Source organism: Cnephaeus nilssonii (assembly GCF_951640355.1).
Source record: "Cnephaeus nilssonii genome assembly, chromosome: 5".
NCBI classification, from domain to species: domain Eukaryota; kingdom Metazoa; phylum Chordata; class Mammalia; order Chiroptera; family Vespertilionidae; genus Cnephaeus; species Cnephaeus nilssonii.
Window position 1 is genome coordinate 6,385,126 of NC_137076.1, and position 18,171 is coordinate 6,403,296.

The window sequence follows — 18,171 nt, forward strand, 5'->3', positions numbered from 1 at the left end:
CAGTACCCTGTGATCATCCCCTAGCAAGAGCTGGACACAGCTTCTCCCTCATTATCCTCTCCTCTGCTCTCCTCTCATCTTCCAGCTGTCCATCCTGTGCCACCACTGTGGGAAGCCATGTGGGTTGCGTCACAAGAGCAGCCAGGTAGAGTCATTGATTGCGGTCACAGGAGAATTTTCCTGGCTTGGGGACAGTGGAGGAGGGCTTCCCACAGATTCAGAGTCCTCTGTGCCTCCTGTCTCCTGCTGCCCTCTCTGCAGACACGAGTGTGAAGGGGAAGCACTGAGGTGAGGTGGGGAGAGGATAACCTTTCTCCAGCCAGGGAGCACTAACCTCCGACTTGCCCTTCAACATGGAGCTGGCTCTGCTAAGAGGCTGCAAACGTTGAAAGGCTGTCTGTCCCACCAGGGTTGCCAGTCCCAGCCATGTTCTTTGCTGGGAGTGGCTTTCTCGGCATGAGCAAAGCCAGTGGCTTCCAATCCTCTGTGGCCAGGAGCCCTTGTCCACTTACACACCTCTCTCTTCCTCCACGCACTCTGAGCGTCCCTCCTGCCTGTGGACCTGGACCATCTTTAGTGTTTCTTCTCTTGCCTCATCCTTCTCAGGTGGGCTGAGCAGACCCTCGAGGTGTAGGTTGGGAGAGAGGGCAAGGGCTCTAGCCCAGAGCACTATCATTTCCTGCTGCTCATGGGCAATAGCAGCCAGCACTCCCACACAGGAGGACACTATGCTCCCTGGAGCCAGCTGGCATCACTCAGGACAAACGTGTCCTGTTTGCCATCTTTCATACATCCTCCTCCTTGCAAAGGCCTCAGGCCAGAGCAGTGAAGACCTTAGCCAGGGAGCCTGTTATTGGCAGGTGACACTTGAGAGAGATTGTGGAAGATGAGAAATTAATAGCTCCCATAAGACCTAAGGTCTCAGGTGAAACTATAGAAGGATTTAGCCTTCAGCTCCCCATAGGGAGCACTGGGGGAGAATCCCAGGGGATGTCTGGCTGGAGATCAGGGAGAATGGAGCCAGGGGTGGGGAAGAGTTTGGCCAATGTCCCTGGAACACCATCAAGCACTTGGGACAAGACCTCCCATGAGTTTTCAAATAAGAGAAATTGCCCAGCTGAAAACTATTGTCTTGAACATGGGCTCCCTGGTCAGAATTCAGGGGGGCTGTAAACCTGGATGGGAAAAATAACCTTGCGTTTTACTAAGCGCTATCTGTAATGTAGCCATTTTCCCCGACATGAATGGAGGTAAGCAAAGCGCAGTAGAATTAGCAGGACCCGTGCCTTGTCCCCAACAGAAACCACAGGTGTTTTCGAATCACATGACAGTTGTGGCAGACACCTGCCCTACTTCCCAAATGACAGTAACGTCGTTTGGCTCCACCGCTGCATATCGTTTCATGAGGTGGTGAAAAGCATATAAGCTATATTTCATAATTACGAATATGATTGGTTTTCTTTCACACTTTTCTTGGTTTTCTCCTTCTGAGGACCAGCAGAGGGTGCCAGCAGAGAGTCCGCCAGAGCCAGGCCTGAGCGAGGGCGGGGCGGGGGCGGGGGTGGGGCCGGAGCGGGGCGGGGGCGGGGCCACGCCGCACCTACTAGCTGGCGCCTCTGGAGAAGCTACGCGTTCTGCCTTCGAAGACCGGGCTAAGGAGGCGGCCGCGGTCAGAAGGTTCCGAGCGCTGACGCAAGACCACCGGCCCCCCAGCCGAACCGGGCCGGGCCAGCGCCCGGGAGCTGCGCGCGAGGCTGGCGGCCCAGGGCCCGCGGAGCCCGGCGTGCGCGCCGCCGCTGCTGCTCCTGCTGCTGTGGGATCTGGTGCGGGAGAGCGCGGCCGGTGAGCGGGAGCGGAGGGCCGGGTGGTGGGCGCACCCCAGTCACCCCCGCCCGAGTGCCGGTGGGAGTGGAGGAAGGCGGAGGAGACGTTGGCTGAGACTGCGGAGGCCGCCTCCAGGTTGGGGGGGGGGGGGGGGGGGGGGAGTTGGGGAGCTGGCCCAGAATCTGCGGTGGGGAAAGGGGGTCCGGAACGTTCGGGCAAGCCGGCGGCCAGGTGTCCCGTGGGGTGACAGGTTTGGGGGTTGCTTTAAAGCCTAGTTCATTGGGCTAGGCAGGTCCTCTGTTTTGCCGCCTCCACCTGTGGCCCCCGGATCCGGGTGAGCGGCCAGCGGGCGGGGACCGTGGGGACTGGCGGGGCACGGGACATAGGCAGTGACCCCACCCCCCCACCCCCCCACCCCATCCGGCACCCGCCGAGGCCACAGCTCCCTGAAGGTCCCCGTGGGTCCCTCCGGAGGACGCCGCTGTCGCTCGCGCTCGGCTCCCCGGGCCGGGTCCCCCAGGAAAGCCCTAGGCAAGCTCCTTGCGGGCGGGGATCTGAGCCGACACGTCCCCCGCCGAGCTCGGCCGTGCTCGGTCCATCGCGGGGAGGAGGGGGGGGTGGTCTCCCTGGCCCCTTGGCGAGGCTCTCGGGTTGCCCTGGCGGCGGTGGAGGGTGAAGAGAAAGGAGCAAGTAACCTGGCTCGGAATTTCCATTCTTTCTCAGTTTCACTTTGGTGCGCAGAGCTGGCCGCGCCCATTCCGAATTGCCCACGCGGGCCCAGGGCGCCGCCCAGCTGCGCAGTGTTTGTTCCAAGTCGGGAAGTGTCCCCATCGCGCAGTCATGCTAGCTGGGGTCCTGTGTGCGAACATCTGTTATAAGAGCTTCACTTACAGGAAGCCATTGCAACTTTTCAGAACATCCTCAGTTTACAGTCTGCAGACTCCAAATAAGGCCACAGAGGCCACTAGGTGCCTTAGACTCTAAGGCTTAGATACCGCCTCAGAATGTTCTCTTTTTTTAATATATTTTATTGATTTTTTTTTTTACAGAGAGGAAAGGAGAGGGATAGTTAGAAACATCGATCAGCTGCCTCCTCCACACCCCCTACTGGGGAAGTGCCCGTAACCAAGGTACATGCCCTTGACCAGAATCGAACCTGGGACCCTGGGACCCTGGGACCCTTCAGTCTGCAGGCCGACGCTCTATCCACTGAGCCAAACCGGTTAGGGCTCAGAATGTTCTTAATACATAAAAGGAAACACACAGGATTACAAAGGAATCCTGCTGCACCCCGTTGCCTTCCATCATCATGAGAGGAAAGGCTAAATGTGAGCTAGAAGTCTGTGAAAATAAGCAGGTTATATCTTCCCTCCAAATCTAGGCTCTCGAACTCAAGTTTTCAGGTTCACACAGGGATCTGTGGACCCCAGGGTAAGAGCCTCTTACAGCCCCTCCCTGGCATACAGGGGCACACGGGTGGTCCCAGTTGTGCCGGGCAGGGATGGTCATGGGTGTGTGCATACAGGCCCTGTAGCCTTGTCGGGGGAAGGGTCAGGGCTGGCCCAGGGGGATGGGACCCCAAGCAAGGACGCGAGAGGTGGAGGGATAAACCCAGGTGTGTGCCAAACTGTAGGAGAGAGATGGCACGTGGAGGGGACAAAGCCAGAGGGTCCAGCAGGCACCCTCAGGGGAGGTGAGGAGTGGAAGGGGACAGAGGTGAGTGTGCAGCGGGAAGCCGAGCCTCCAGCACACTGCAGATTCAGGTATATCTGTCTCCAGGGCAAACAGGAAAACGAGGCTCCTCGAGGTTAACTGGCTCCTCGGGGTTGGCAGTTAATTGGCTGGTTAGGACTTGGACCCAGAAGGCTGGCTCTGGAGTTCATGCTGCCTCAGGCAGGGTGTCCTGACCAGGTGAGAAAGGCTAGACGGCAGAATTAATCAGTGGCCTTTGGGACAAGACAACTAGGGACAGAATTATTAAGATAGCTAGTTACAGCCCTAACCGGTTTGGCTCAGTGGATGGAGCATTGGCCTGTGGACTTAAGGGTCCCAGGTTCGATTCCGGTCAAGGGCATGTACCTTGGTTGCGGGCACATACCCAGTGGGGCGTGTGCAGGAGGCAGCTGATCCATGTTTCTAGCTCTCTATCCCTCTCCCTTCCTCAAAAAAAAAAAAAAAAAAAAAATAGATAGCTAGTTACAAAGCTGGGTACTAAGGCAGAACTGGAGTTAGGGCTGGGAGGTGGGAGCAGGCTGAGGGGATTGCTCTGGGGTGTCTGCCTGAGCACCCGGCTGGGCGTGCTGCTGGCGCTGAGCTGGGAGCAGTGCGAAGGGCAGGCCGGCGCAGGCACCTCAGAGGCTGGCGTGGGCACTGAGGCATGCTCCCACGGGCCGTCACAGGCCTCCTGAGACTTCTCTGGCCTCCCGCTACCCTCCCCCCTGCTCCTCAGGTGGTTCTGCAGGCCCTTCCCACTCAGCTTCCCCAGCCCTTTCCTCCATGGAAGGCTCAGCTAAGCCCAGGGATTCAGGGCCCCCCTCCATGCCGACCTCAGCCACGTCCTTTCTCTGGCCCAGACCCCACCCTGGATTCCAGCCTTAGGATCTGCACCAACGTGGCCTTTCCCGTGGGCTGATTTGACAAATGCTTTGAACAGCACCCCCTCACACCAGGCACTATGCTAGGCACTTTGCAATATTAACTTAGCGTACCCTCACAACCATCCTATTATCCCCCACTTTCTAAAGGGGAAACTGAGGCATAGAGAGGCAATCTAGCCCTTTCTCTCCTCCCTAGACTCATCTCCCCTTTTTTTTGTAAGTATGTTTTTATTGATTTCAGAGAGAGAAAGGGAGAGGGAGAGAGATAGAAACATCAATGATGAGAATCTTCAATCAGTTGCTTCCTGCACGCCCCCTACTGGGGAAGGAGCCTGCAACCTGAGTATGTGCCCTGACTGGGAATCGAACCGTGACCTCCTGGTTCATAGGTCGATGCTTGACCACTGAGCCACAGCAGACAGGCTCCCAGACTCATCTCTTAAATTTGCAGTCTGCCCTTGGCCTTGGTTTTCCTGGATACGCCAGTCTTCCTCCAGGCATTCATACTTGGCTAGTTCTTTTTGCCAAGAGCAAACTTTAGAATCACCTGAGAATCGCCCAGAGGGCTTGTGAACCACAGAAAGCTGGGCCCCACCCCGTTCCTAATTCAGTCGGCAGGGGCCTAAGAACGTGCATTTCTAACAAGTTCCCAGGTGACACTGATGCAGCTGGGCCAGGGATAACACCTGCAGACTCCCTGGCCTAGAATGTTCTTCCCTGCTCACCTACCCCACTGCCTGGAAACTCACAGCCGGTGAGGTTTCCTCTGGCTCGATCTACAAGACTCCTGACCCAGCACCCTCCTGTCCCCAGAGTGGTACCAGCACCTGGTACCTCCTGCACCCCACACTCCTCAGCTCCCACTAGCCTTACTGAATCTGGTTTAAGTGTTCAGTTGTCCCCCTTCCTGCTAGACCTGATCTCCCTTGGGGCCATGTCTGCCTCAGGTCATCTCTGTCCCCACCCGCACCCCCCCACACACATACCTGGCTCAGTGCCTGGCTTGTGGTAGGTGCTCAATAGATGCTTGTCCAATGCAAGGAGGTGAGGGCTGGCAGAGCTGAGCAGTGATCATGCCGGCCAGGAGGTGTGGGCTGGCCACCTGGCAGCATATGAGGGTCACCTGGGAGCTTGCACACCTGCAGTGTCCAGTTCCCCCCGCCCCAGAACAGCTAAATCCACGTCAGTGGCAGGGTTATCAGCGCTGCTGGGCGGTGCTGGGCAGACGAGGGGCAGCCCAGCCCTGGCCTCCCTCCTCTCTAAGTGGGAGCAGCCAGGGACTACCTCACAGGAAATGCCTGTGAAGCCACCATGAATCGATACTTACAGAGCTCAGAAAGCACTCCGGCACTGAGGCCTGCGACACGCCTTGTTGGCTTTGCACCTGCGTGCTGGAGAAGTTTCTGGTGATTCCGAGGCCAGGCCCACGCCCCTCTCCCCTGCCACCGGGCCTCTCATTGCCATTCCATACCTGCTCTCCCAGCAGACACGAGGATGTGTCGGGTGTTTATGCCTGGAGAGTCATGCTTCCCTTTTCCATCCCCCCTTTGCAGAGAGCCCCTGGGGGCTGCCCGTGGTGGCTGATGCCCCGGCTTCCTTAGCGAAGGCCGTGATGGCAGAGCTGGCCGGTCTGAAGCTAGAAAACAAGCCATGGCCTGGAGGTAAGGCCCTACCCGCCTGTTGGAGGGACCGGGTGGCGGAGGCCAGGAGCCCCCAGCCTGTAGGTGGGCACATCCGCAGTCTGGGAGTCTGGGGGGGGGGGACTGGCTCAGGGAGGGGGACTCTGCCAGGGTGGGAGACACAGAGGCCAGAGCCTCCCAAGGGTGCCTGGGGGCAGGGACCTGGTCTCCAGAGGGCTGGCTTTTCAGGAAGCTTCCCCACCCAGCTCTTTCCTTCCCAGCCGCCTCTCCCCTGCAAACAGCAGGGAGCCTGGGAAACCACGTCTGGGCCTTCCTCCTGCCACTGCTGTGCCTCTTCACTGCCTCAGTGAGCGCCCCGTGCGTGCGGGCGGTTCGCAAAGAGAGCAGGCCGGGGCTGTGACATAACTCCCTCATGCCGCACAGCTGGAGTGCCAGTGCCCGTGGGCTGTGGAGCAGAGGCAAAAGGTCTCCTGCGGGGGGCAGGGAAGGGGCCAGGCCTCTCGCTCCCCACCACAGTCAGAGGGAGGGAGACTGTTTACGGGGAGCAGGACTGCCCACTGAGGCACTGGCCACACAGCCCAGTGACCAGGAAGGGACCGTGGGGCTGACGACACAGACAGGCCCTGAGGCAGCAGTGGGCATGTGGCCACTTCCTTGGGCCACGTCACAGCAGAAGCAGGTTCCCCTAAGCAGCTGTCATGTGGCCCTCACTTCCTCCTGCCGTGGCCCCACAGTGCCGGGCACTGACCCCAGCCTGGCAGGGGTGGCACCTAGTACCTCCAGAGCCAGGGAGTGGCCTGATGATTGCTCCCTCAGCTGATGTTGCCACACTCTGGGCTGGAGCCCAAGGCATGCTGATCCCTCCTGACAAACTGGTGAGCAAGTGGGAGTCTAGTCACAGCTCAGACCGCCTTCCGGGGCAAAAGAGGGCTGTGGTCAGGGTGTGAAGCCCCACAGAGAGCAGGCTGGGCCCCCAGGGCCACCTGGCAGGTAGAGCAGACAGTGGTGGGGTTTTCAGGGCAGGAGGGATGCCAGGCTCCTCACTGGGTACGTGCAGGGCAGTACCTGGGAGTCAGCTGTGATAAAGAGCTTGTGGCCCTTACTCCTGGGATGGGCACCCAATGCCAGGAGCAAGCTGTGGGTGAAGCAATCCAGGGTGCAGCAGAAGCCAAGGCCAGGAACCAGCACTCGCATGGGGGCGAGGTGAGCTGGGTCAGGCCGTTGTAGACACCTGGCCCCGCCTGAGCAGCCAGCACTCAGCCCCTTCTTCTTCTTCTTCTTTTTTTTTTTTTAATATATTTTATTGATTTTTTACAGAGAGGAAGGGAGAGGGATAGAGAGTTAGAAACATCGATGAGAGAGAAACATCAATCAGCTGCCTCCTGCACACCTCCTACTGGGGATGTGCCCGCAACCAAGGTACATGCCCTTGACCGGAATCGAACCTGGGACCTTTCAGTCCGAAGGCCGACGCTCTATCCACTGAGCCACACCGGTTTTGGCTCAGCCCCTTCTTCATCCCTACTGCGGCCCGAGCCACACGACCACTTTATTTCCCGTTATCACAGCAGTCTCCAAACACCCTCTGCCTCAGGACCTTTGCACCGGCTTTCTCTCTTCCAGAATGCTCTCTCCCAGATTTCTACATGGCTGGCTCCATCAAGTCTTCACTCAAAAGTTCCCCTTTTGGGAAGGCCATTCCTGACGGTTCTACCTCAGACCTTAAACCCCTCCCTTAACATTTCACATATCCTTACTCTTTTCCCTTTGGCACTTAACTGCTGTCCAGCCGGTTGTGCATTTAATTCATTTATCTTGCTTATCCTGCATTCATGTAATGTCTGGCCTCCCCTTCGCTCCAGCTAGCTAGTGACAACGGTAACATGGGGATTGGCTGCCAAACTGATTTCATCTCCAGCACCAAGTGGAATGGATCAGTTGGTGCTTCTGGAGACATGGTAGGCCAGCTGACGCAGCGTTTGGACTTAAAGAGATCAACTAGCAATGTCTGCTGTGGAAGTGGGGGAGGGGGGAATAGGGGAGGGGGCTGAAGTCCAGGTGCCACCAGTTCCGCAGCCCAGGTTCAAGCCAAGAATGATGGTCAACCTTTATCAGCTTCTCTGGGGAATGAACAGTTCCACATGAGTTAAGCTTCTAAACAAACAACTTTTTAAAAACCACAACCTTTTTAAAAAAGAATATATATATACTAGAAGCCCGGTGCACGAAATTCATGCACGGCAGGGGGTTGTCCCTCAGCCAAGCCTGTACCCTCTCCAATCTGGGACTCCTGGAGGGATGTCCGACTGCCCGTTTAGGCCCGATCCTGGTGGGATCGGGCCTAAACGGGCAGTCGGACATCCCTCTCACAATCCAGGACTGCTGGCTCCCAACTGCTTGCCTGCCTGCCTTCCTGATTGCCCCTAACTGCTTCTGCCTGCCAGCCTGATCACCCCCTAACCACTCTGCTGCCAGCCTGGTTGATGCTTAACTGCTCCCCTGCCAGCCTGTTTGCCCCCAACTTCCCTCCTCTGCCAGCCTGGTCACCCCTAACTGCCCTCTCCTGCAGGGTTGATCACCTCCAACTGCCCTCCCTTGCAAGCCTGGTCCCTCTCAACTGCCCTCCCTTGCAGGCCTGGTCCCTCTCAACTGCCCTCCCTTGCAGGCCGGGTGCCTCCCAACTGCCCTCCCCTGCTGGCCATCTTGTAGTGGCCATCTTGTGTCCACATGGGGGCAGGATCTTTGACCACATGGGGGCAGCTATATTGTGTGTTGCAGTGATGATCAATCTGTATATTACTCTTTTATTAGATAAGATAGAGGCCTGGTGCACGGGTGGGGGCCAGCTGGTTTGCCCTGAAGGGTGTCCCGGATCAGGGTGGGGTTCCCTTGGGGCGTGGGGCGGCCTGAGCGAGGGGTCTGTGGTGGTTTGCAGGCGGGCCACGCCCCCTGGCAACCTAAGCGGAGGCCCTGGTATCTGGGATTTATTTTCCTTCTACAATTGAAACTTTGTAGCCTGGAGCAGAGCCAAGCCTGCTGCTCCCTCCTTGGCGGCAGCCATTTCTGTGGCAGTTAATTCACCTTCTACAATTGAAACTTTGTAGCCTTAAGCGTGTGAGCCCAGCCAGGGTGTGTGGAAAGCTTTGCTTCCCCTGTTGCTGCCGGCAACCCTGGCCTGCTCTCTCAAGCTCCATTCTGCCACCATTTGTTTGAATTTGTTTACCTTCTATAATTGAAACTTTGTAGCTTGAGTGGAGGCTTAGGCCTGCAACGGCTATGGAAAGCTTGGCTTCCTCTGTTACCTGGGAAACCTTGCTCTCTGTGGCTGTAGCCATCTTGGTTTGGGTTAATTTGCATACTCGCCCTGATTGGCTGGTGGACGTGGCTTGGCTGGTGGGTGTGGCTTATGTAGCGGCGTGATGGTTAATTTGCATATTACCATTTTATTAGAGAGGATATTTCTTTATTGATTTCAGAGAAGAAGAGAGAAGGAGAGATAGAAACATCAATGATGAGAGAGAATCATTGATCGGCTCCCTCCTGCACACCCCCCCACTGTGGATCAAGCTGCAACCCAGGCATGTGCCCTTGGCCAGAATCGAACCTGGGACCCTTCAGTCTGCAGGCTGATGCTCTATCCACTGAGCCAACCAGCTAGGGCAACCACAACGTTTTTAACTGTGAGATTAGAAACCGGATACTCACACTTACTCGAGATGAGTGTAGGGTATGAGTGAGTAGGCCCTGAGAGAGGAGCCAAAAACTGGTGGAGTCAAGTCACCAGCCTCAGCGCATGAACCTTGGCCTCAGTGTTTGAATGTTTAAACCATTCAGACGCCCTGTTTTTGTAACTGAAATGGCCAGTTCTTGCTCTTGCTCAAGATAGAGAATTCTTTCCCTACCCGGTTTGGCTCAGTGGATAGAGCGTCGGCCTGCGGACTGAAGGGTCCCAGGTTCGATTCCAGTCAAGGGCATGTACCTTGGTTGCGGGCACATCCCCAGTAGAGGGTGTGCAGGAGGCAGCTGATCACTCATCCTATGTTTCTAACTCTCTACCCCTCCCCCTCCTCTCTGTAAAAAATCAATAAAATTTATATTTTTAAAAAATAAAATAAAAAGATAGGGAATTCTCTGGGTAGGTTCTGACCCGACCCCTGGTGCAGCCTGACACCGTGTGAGCCTGAGACAGTGTGTGTTTCCACAGGGACGCACTCCCTCCGCTACCACTACCTGGCCCTGTCGGAGCCGGGCCCCGGCCTCCCCCAGTTCCTGGCTGTGGGCTACGTGAACGACCAGCCCTTCATACGGTATGACAGTCGTGTGGGCAGGGCCGAGCCCCAGGCCCCATGGATGGCGCCCGTGGACGCCCACTACTGGGAGATGGAGACCCAGAAGCAGAGGGCCTGGGCAGAGGTGCAGCAGGTGGAGATGTGGACGGTGATGGGCTACTACAACCAGAGTGGCGGTGCGTGAGCGCCCCCTGCCCCAGCCGCCCTCCTTCCTCCGGGGGACCGGGGTGCGGGCAGACTCCTGAGGCATGGCTCTCCCCAGTCTCCTGCCCCCACAGCCACGCAGGGGCACAGGGCCTTCAGAAGCAGCTGTGATATCAGCAGCTGGCCCACAGGCCAGTGTAGGAAGCACCCACAGGAGCTGGGAGCCCACGACGTCTCCCCCTCAGCTAGCTAGGGTTCAGACCTCAGCAGAATGGGGTTCAGACCTCAGCAGAATGGGGTTCAGACCTCAGCAGACTGGGCGGCCTTTCCCTGCCTCACCCATCCCAAATGCTTCAAATCGTGCCCACCCCCAGGCACCATAGGGAGGGGAGGGAGGCCAGATGAACTTGAACTGGGCAGACAGCACAGGGTAGGAGACAGATCCGGAGGAGGACCCCTGATCCGCCCAATGTCAGCAAAGGACGGGAGCATTTCTCCCGCCCTCCGCCTCCTCACTCCGCAGCAGCGAGCTCACCCCACGGCCAGGGCTGCGGACGTGCCACGTGGGGCACGGAATCCTTCATACTGTACCCTCCCGCCTGGGCCCGGACTCCCACAGGATACAAAGGCCCCAAAGGCCAGGTGTAAAGGACCGAGACGGGGAAGGGTGAGCTCAGCCCAGGGCCCCCAGAAGCAAGGCCAGCCCTCAGTAGGAGAGTGACCACCCAGGTGCACAGATTTCACACGTCCCCCTTCTAATGGCGAGGGCATCTTACACCCATAAGAACCAAATCTTTTCCTTCTCGCTAGCACAGAAAATATCAGTGTGTCTAGTTATGAACTTGAGTGTTCTTCCCACATGAAAGGCCCAACAGTCAGTCTTCTCAGCCCGAGCTGCTCATCCAAATTGCCCAGGGGCCCTGCCCTGCCCCCAGCACTCAGGAGGCCCCTGAGCATTAAGGACGGAACTAAGGAAATGACATGGAGGGGAGGGGATTACAGGACAGTGACTCAGCCCTAGCCCACCACCCGGCTGACCGTGGTTCCTGCCCGCGCGCCCAGGCACACACAGCGCCCAGCGCATGTTCGGCTGTGAAATCCAGGAGGATGGCCACTCCAGCAGCTTCTGGCAGTTTGGCTTTGATGGGAAGGACCACCTGTCGCTGGACCTGGAGACGCTGAGCTGGGTGTCGGCCGAGCCCATGGCCGTGCGGACCAAGCGCTGGTGGGAGTCGGAGCGCTGCTACGCCGAGTATGACAAGGCCTACCTGGAAGGCCTCTGCCTCGCCTCCCTGCGCCGCTACCTGGAGCTGGGCGGCCAGAGCCTCACCCGCAGAGGTAAGGCCCGGCCTGAGGGGGCAGAGGGGCCATGCTCCCATTCTCCAGGGCCGCCCCACTTGACAAAGAAGCCTGAGGGGTGGGGGGACACCCGCTGGGGCCCAGGAAGATGGCCAATCACCAGAGCAGGGAGGACCGGCTCAGGCCCTCACTCGGGGGGAGCTGGACGGGGAGGAGTTCTGGAATCCCCTGTCCAAGGGTGGTCGTGGGGAATAACCCCCCTAACTCAGCCTCATTTCTTCATCTGTGGAGAGAATGGATTAAGCTTGGTGGCTCATAAAGTCCTTTGGGGGTTTCCTGTGGTTCTGCTCCTTGGGAAACAACCCCAGGTGTCAGGTCCAGCCTGACGATTGAACCGGGCTGAGGTAGGGAGGTGGGATTTGAGAAGAGAAAGAAAGACAGGACAGCGGGATTCGGGAGGTCCACAGCTCTCGAGAAGCTCTGGCAACTTTTATTAGTGACACAGTGCTTTTTATGCATAAGACACTAAGCAGGGAATCACTCACAAGGAAAACATTCTTTGTTTCTCTAAAATCACTACTGGAGGGATAAGTTGAAGGACAGGTTTCTTGTTACAATAAATCTCACTAGTTGGATACATATTTCTTGGTAAGCCATGAAAGTAGCTCTTATCCTACTGATAGCAGTCATATGAACAAACCCTGGGAAAGCTCTGTAGGCAGGGGCTGCTCTCGTTATACTGATCAGTTGCCATCCAAACAGGCCTGGGAAATCTGTGCGGGTAGGTGCCAGCCTTGCTAGCCCCTACAGGTGCAAGGACCGTGTCAGCTTACAGCCCGTTCCCCACACCCAGGCTCCGGGGATAGCGTCCATCACCACCCCCAGGACCGGCAGGACTGCTGGGGACGCTTCGCCCCCTCCTTCCACACAGCCTTATGCTAAGCATGCTCCCCAGACCTGGTGCCTCCCAGACTCCTGACCCTGGCTGGCAGGGCGGGAGATAGAGGGCTGGGATGGATATTAAGGAAGAGGGGTGCGAGGGTAGAGGCCGCAGGCTGCCGGGGCCGGGGCTCAGCACGCCATGGACATCTGCTCACCGAGTGGTGGGATGCGAATAGGCTGAGGTAATGGAGAAGACAGTCCTCAAAGTGAGGTTAGGACAAGTAACATCAGGAGAAGGCTTGTATATGAGAGAGAGCGCGTGGTTTAGAGCTCGGGTACTTGAACCCAGCCTCCAGACAGACCCACAGCTGCTCCAGGACTTGCTGCCTGGCTTGTGCCTCAGTTTCCTCATCAGTGTAAGAGGGTGGTGGTACTCGCCCACACGTCCCTACGGCACCATATTGCTGTTAAATGAGTGGTGTTGGACTCCATTCAGCACCAGGTTCTACCTCCTTCTCCTGGGAGGTTAGGCAGGCTACCCACAGAAACAAAAACAGAACCAGCAGGTTTGTAGCTATAAAGAGAAGAGGTGTAATATAAGGAATTGACTCATGGGGCCATGGAGGCTTAGAAGTTTCAAGATCTGCAGTCGACAAGCTGGAGAACTGGGGGAGCCGATGGCACAGTTCTGGCCAAATGTTGACAGGCTCGACCCACGGAGAGTGACGACAGGAAAGACCAGTGTCCTGGCTAAGGCAGCCAGGCAGGAGTTCCCTCTCGCAGCCTCTGTCCCATGCAGATCTTCAGGGCATTGGATGAGGCCCACCCACATTGGGGAGGGCCATCTGCTTTACTGAGTCCACAGAGTCCAGTGTGACTCTCACCCAGAAGCGCCCTCAACACCCCAGAAAACTGTCTCACCAAATGTCTGGGCACCCCCATGGCCCAGTCATATTGACACACTAGAGGCCTGATGCACGAAGATTCGTGCAAGAATGGGCCTTCCTTCCCCTGGCTGCTGGCCATAGCGACAACGTCCCCCCCCAGCACCCCCCCCCCGCCGCTTGGTGCCTGTGTATGCAAATTAACTCGCCTTCTTTGGTGGGTTAATTTGCATACTCACTCCTGATTGGCTGGTGGGCGTTGTGAAGGTACGGTCAATTCGCATCTTATTCTTTTATTAGTGTAGATAAAATGAACTGTGGCACCTAGATTGTGTCATTCAGAACAACTCTGAGAGGAAGAAACGATGGGTCCCCATTAGGGCCTGCGAGGCAGAGGGTTGTGGACAGGACCCAGGCTGTCCTGCTCCAGAGCCCATACTCACAACCATGCTTGTTCTAAGGTGAGGGAAGGAGCATCATTTAACAACCTCTTATTTGGCACCTAAATGTGTGCAGGAGGTCATGGGGGAAATACATAAAGTCTCTCTAAGAAAACCCTAGGGCAGTGATGGGCAACCTTTTGAGCTTGGTGTGTCAAACTTCGCCAAAAAACTGAGCATAACTCGGGTAGTGTGTCACTTTGAGGAAAAAACATTATTTCACAAATGTTTCATCCTCAGGAGCAGCAAATGTTTCATCCTCGGCATGCGGCTGCCTCAGCGGCCGCGTGTCATCAGAAATGGCTACGCGTGTCAGTGCTGACACGCGTGTCATAGGTTCACCATCACTGCCCTAGGGTCTCTGTGGCATGAAGGGGGTGATGTCAATATAGGACCCAATAGCCCTGCTAGTGTGGCTCCGAACTATGATCCAGGAGGTCCGGGTCAGGGCACATGCCTGGGTTGCAGACTTGATCCCCAGCAGGGGGCATGCAGGAGTCAGCCAATCAATGATTCTCTCTCATCATTGATGTTTCTATCCCCCTCTCCCTTCCTCTGAATAAAAATCTGTTTTAAAATATATATAAAGGGCCCCATGGCCCCACCCAGGACTCCCTTGGAGGTGAGGGCAGGAAGTCACATCCCCGCCATGGGAATCCCCAGGACAGGGCCCCTTTGGAATGGTTGACAAAAGGTTGTCCCTGCCTCTAACATTGGTTGAGTGCCCCCCTGGAGAGAGCCCTGTCCTCACCTCCTCCCTGCCCTCCACCATGGAAGATGCTGGAGGGGCCTGGGGTCAAGCATAGGGAACAGGCAGAGTGGCCCCTCACCAGCCTTCCTCCCTCTGCCTCTCTCTGCAGAGCCACCCACGGTGCAGGTGACGAGGCACATGATCCAAGGCAGGGGTACCACACTGAGGTGCTGGGCCCGGGGCTTCTACCCACAGGATATCTCACTGAGCTGGTGGCTGGGGGAGGAGGAGCTGGCCCTGGAGACTGAGCACGTGGAGACGCGCCCCAGCGGGGACGGCACCTACCAGACGTGGGCTGCCGTGTGGGTGCAGGCCGGGGAGGAGGCTGGCTACACCTGCCGCGTGCAGCACTCTGGCCTAAACCACACACTCACTGTGGCTTGGGGTGAGGAGCTGGGCTTGGCTGGTGGGGGCCATGAGGGCAGGGAGGGGCCCAGGGCCCTCAGAGATAGTCCCATGGTCTATCTGGGGGTGCCTCCTTTTCTCCACCTGCCTCAGAACCACCCCCTCGTCAAGCACTCGTTGCCGTGGTTACCTGCGCTATGCTGCTCGTGCTGGTGGTTGGAGTTGTGATCTTGACCACGAGGAAGACGTGCCTTCGAGGTAGGTGGGGTAGAATCAAGGTGGGAGGCCCTCGGGCTGGTCCAGCCTCACAGGGGGATACCCTGCTCCCATCCCTTCAGCTGCAACTTTTCCCTCTGGTGAGCAGCAGCTACTGCTGAGCCTGCCCCCTGCCCACAGCCGCACACCGTACCAGGGCCCCAAGGACGCCCCAGCCAGGGGAGACTGCTGGGCCTGAGCTTGGAAGGGCCTAGAGGGGAGAGGGCGAAGGAAGGGAGACCCAGGCCCCCACTCACCTCACCTCCCCTCACCTCTTGCTTTGTGTTCTTTTCCCCACAGCCAGGAACACAGAATCCTACAAACAAGCCCCAGGTGACTGTGGGACGGGCGGGCTCTGGAGAGGAAGCCCCAGGTGCTCCCAGCATGACTGTGGGGCCTTAGAACCAAAGATGGGGGCCAGGCACTAGGACCGGGGATTTCTCCTGCAGCCTAGCCTCAGCCCGCGCCCTCCTAGCCCTGAAGCCAGGCAGAGAGGGCAGGGTAAGGCACTCCTGGGAGTCACCACCTGGTTTGGTGGGAACCAGGAGCGGGTTGGGGTCACCTTCCTCCTTCCTCCCTGCAGGTGGAGAGGGACCCCCATAATTCCCAGAGCCCAGTGGGAACAGGGGTGCTCAGCTCCCCTCCTGACAGAAGTTCGAAGACCAAGAAGGTGTTCTATGGGGCGATCGGGGCCTGGAAGCGCCTTGCACTGACGGGCAGATGTGATCTGACCATGGGGGGCCCATCCCACCCCAAAACTGAGCCCTCCTCACCCTCCTTACAAGTGGTCTGTGCCACTAATACGGTTTTTTCATCTTCCTGAAGTCCTTTAAAAATGTAATAATTCCTGCCCAGCTGGCATAGCTCAGTGGTTGACCTATGAACCAAGAGGTCACCAATTCAATTCCTGGTCAGGGCACACCCCTGGGTTGCCAGCTCAATCCCCAGTAGGGGGCGTGCAGGAGGCAGGTGGTCAATGTTTCTATCTCCCTTCTTCTCTCTCTAAAAAATCAATAAAGACACACATATATTTTTTAATGTAATAATTCCTCAGATCTTTTACACTTGACAGTTTGCAGAATGACTTCATATTAAGTGTAAATCTCAACTTAGCCTCAGGCACCCTGTGACTGTGGGGAAGAGGGTAAGGATATGTAAGGGTGTGTGGGTGAGAGCGGTATGTGTGTGCATTAGGGTGACTGATGTGTTGGTGATGGTGTGTGTGTGGTCAGTTAGTGGTTGGGATTCTATGTTTCCAAGGGGGAGGGGCACCAAATGCTGACTCAGCCTCTGGTTGGATGGGGGTCTTGTTCCCAATGTGGTCCGTTCAGGAAGTGTCATGGCCTTCGGCCCCCCTCTGACTTAGAGTGTCAGTTTTCATTCTGTGATGGTGCAATTTGGGGCCGTTGGTTGTACCTTTACCTTGGAGTGGCCTGGCTCTAAGGGTTTTTTGTTACTTACCTCCCTGACTATGGAGACTTAAACCATCTGCTCTTTGGCACCTTCTGTTGGGGAGGAGAGGGCCTTGTGCTCTATTAGCGGACTGTTCCTGCTCAGCCTTTCTGGCCATTTGTTCAACTGTCTCCGTCTCCTCATTCCATTTTCCTAGTTTCTTACTGACCTGTCTCATAAGCACTTTACACGGACTAAGCTGTTCAATCCCCGTGGCACGCCTGTGCCCCAGGTGAGGAGACTGAGGCACAGGGTCCCACAGCTGGCTCATGCCAGAGCCATGACGCGCCATTACGCGCCCTTGTCTGTAATTCTGATTCCAAAACACCGCCACAAGCCAGAGGTTTCTTCCAAACTTTGGCATCAAAACCTGACCTGAAATGAGGCTATTTGTACTCTTTTTGTTTGTTTTGTTTTGTTTGTTTATCTATTTGTACTCTTTATTTACTTCTGCTAGTGTGCCTTTTCCACATAAACACTGCCTATTTGATGGTGGGGTGTCACCCCAGACCCTGTGGTTGTGTGATGCAATATTCCACACCCACACCTCAGCACCTTTCTAAAGCCCAAAGAATTCTAAAATCTGAAACATCAGGAGCGAGGGTTTCTGGTACGGGACTGTGGACCTGTTTTAGTAAGTTTTTATGGTAATAAACGAGTGCTATTTTTATAGTTGTCTGAGTGTACAGGGAGATGGGTCAGGGTGCGAGGCCTGGGAGGACCCTCAGGGCTCCCTCAGCCCCAGATGCACGTAGGGCCTTCCTGAGCGGAGGTCCAGCCTTCTTCCCTGGGGAAGCGGGAGGCTGAGTGTGTTTGGGAAGAAGACTGGAGGAGGCTCCTGGCCAACCAGACTTCACTTTGAATCAGTGCAGTTATGTCATCACTTTTCTGTCCCCCAACCTGCCCAAGACTTCAGGCTCCTCCACGGAACCAGGCGCCCCCCCCCCCCCCAAGCTTTGGTCCTGCCCAGGCAAGCACAGGCCTGAGGCCGGTGGCGTGATGGCTTTGAGGCCGGGGGCTGTAAGCTCAGAGAGCCCTCACAACAGGGCTGCTTCTCTAAGGGGGAGCCCTGGGCAGAATGGCTGGGAGTTCCTGTCCAGCTCTGCAGCTCTGTGTCCAGGCCCCTGGATACTCCCTCTGGGGCTGCAGGGTTATGGGACCATTTTTCCAGATGAGGAAAAAGGGCCAGGAGGCCACGGACGGGTCTAGTCCCAGCACAGCAGTGGAGCCCCACCTACCTGTGATCCAAAGGGCAGAGTCATGTCACTCTTCCTAGTGGCCTCACTAACTACTCGGTTTAGAAACTGCATGAGGGCAAGGCCCATGCTGCTCACATCTGTCCTGGGTGTCCATCAGCAAACCCTTGCCT

General features: G+C 56.8%; 1 protein-coding gene across 2 annotated transcripts; it reads left to right on the forward strand.

Annotated features, from left to right (window-relative positions):
- The first annotated feature begins 1,587 nt into the window (after positions 1-1,587).
- Positions 1,588-17,140, forward strand: LOC307099453 (BOLA class I histocompatibility antigen, alpha chain BL3-7-like). Of its 2 annotated transcripts, XM_079771025.1 has the most exons (8): positions 1,588-1,842; positions 5,975-6,082; positions 10,266-10,526; positions 11,557-11,832; positions 14,860-15,135; positions 15,249-15,353; positions 15,651-15,683; positions 15,934-17,115. In XM_079771025.1, the coding sequence occupies exons 2-8, from the start codon at positions 6,034-6,036 to the stop codon at positions 15,951-15,953; spliced, it is 1,020 nt and encodes a 339-aa protein (XP_079627151.1). In that variant the 5' UTR covers positions 1,588-1,842; positions 5,975-6,033; the 3' UTR covers positions 15,954-17,115. The 2 variants fall into 2 exon arrangements, with proteins under 2 accessions (XP_079627151.1, XP_079627152.1); XM_079771026.1 differs by lacking the exon at positions 14,860-15,135 and having other exon boundaries at positions 15,934-17,140.
- The last annotated feature ends 1,031 nt before the right edge of the window (positions 17,141-18,171 follow it).

Bases quoted from the DNA above. Each gene is read 5' to 3' on its own strand.
- LOC307099453 (XM_079771025.1), top strand. From the start codon at position 6,034: ATGGCAGAGCTGGCCGGTCTGAAGCTAGAAAACAAGCCATGGCCTGGA. The intron at 11,833-14,859 runs GTAAGGCCCGGC...CTCTCTCTGCAG, and splicing joins CCAGAGCCTCACCCGCAGAG to AGCCACCCACGGTGCAGGTG. The intron at 15,354-15,650 runs GTAGGTGGGGTA...TTTTCCCCACAG, and splicing joins GAGGAAGACGTGCCTTCGAG to CCAGGAACACAGAATCCTAC.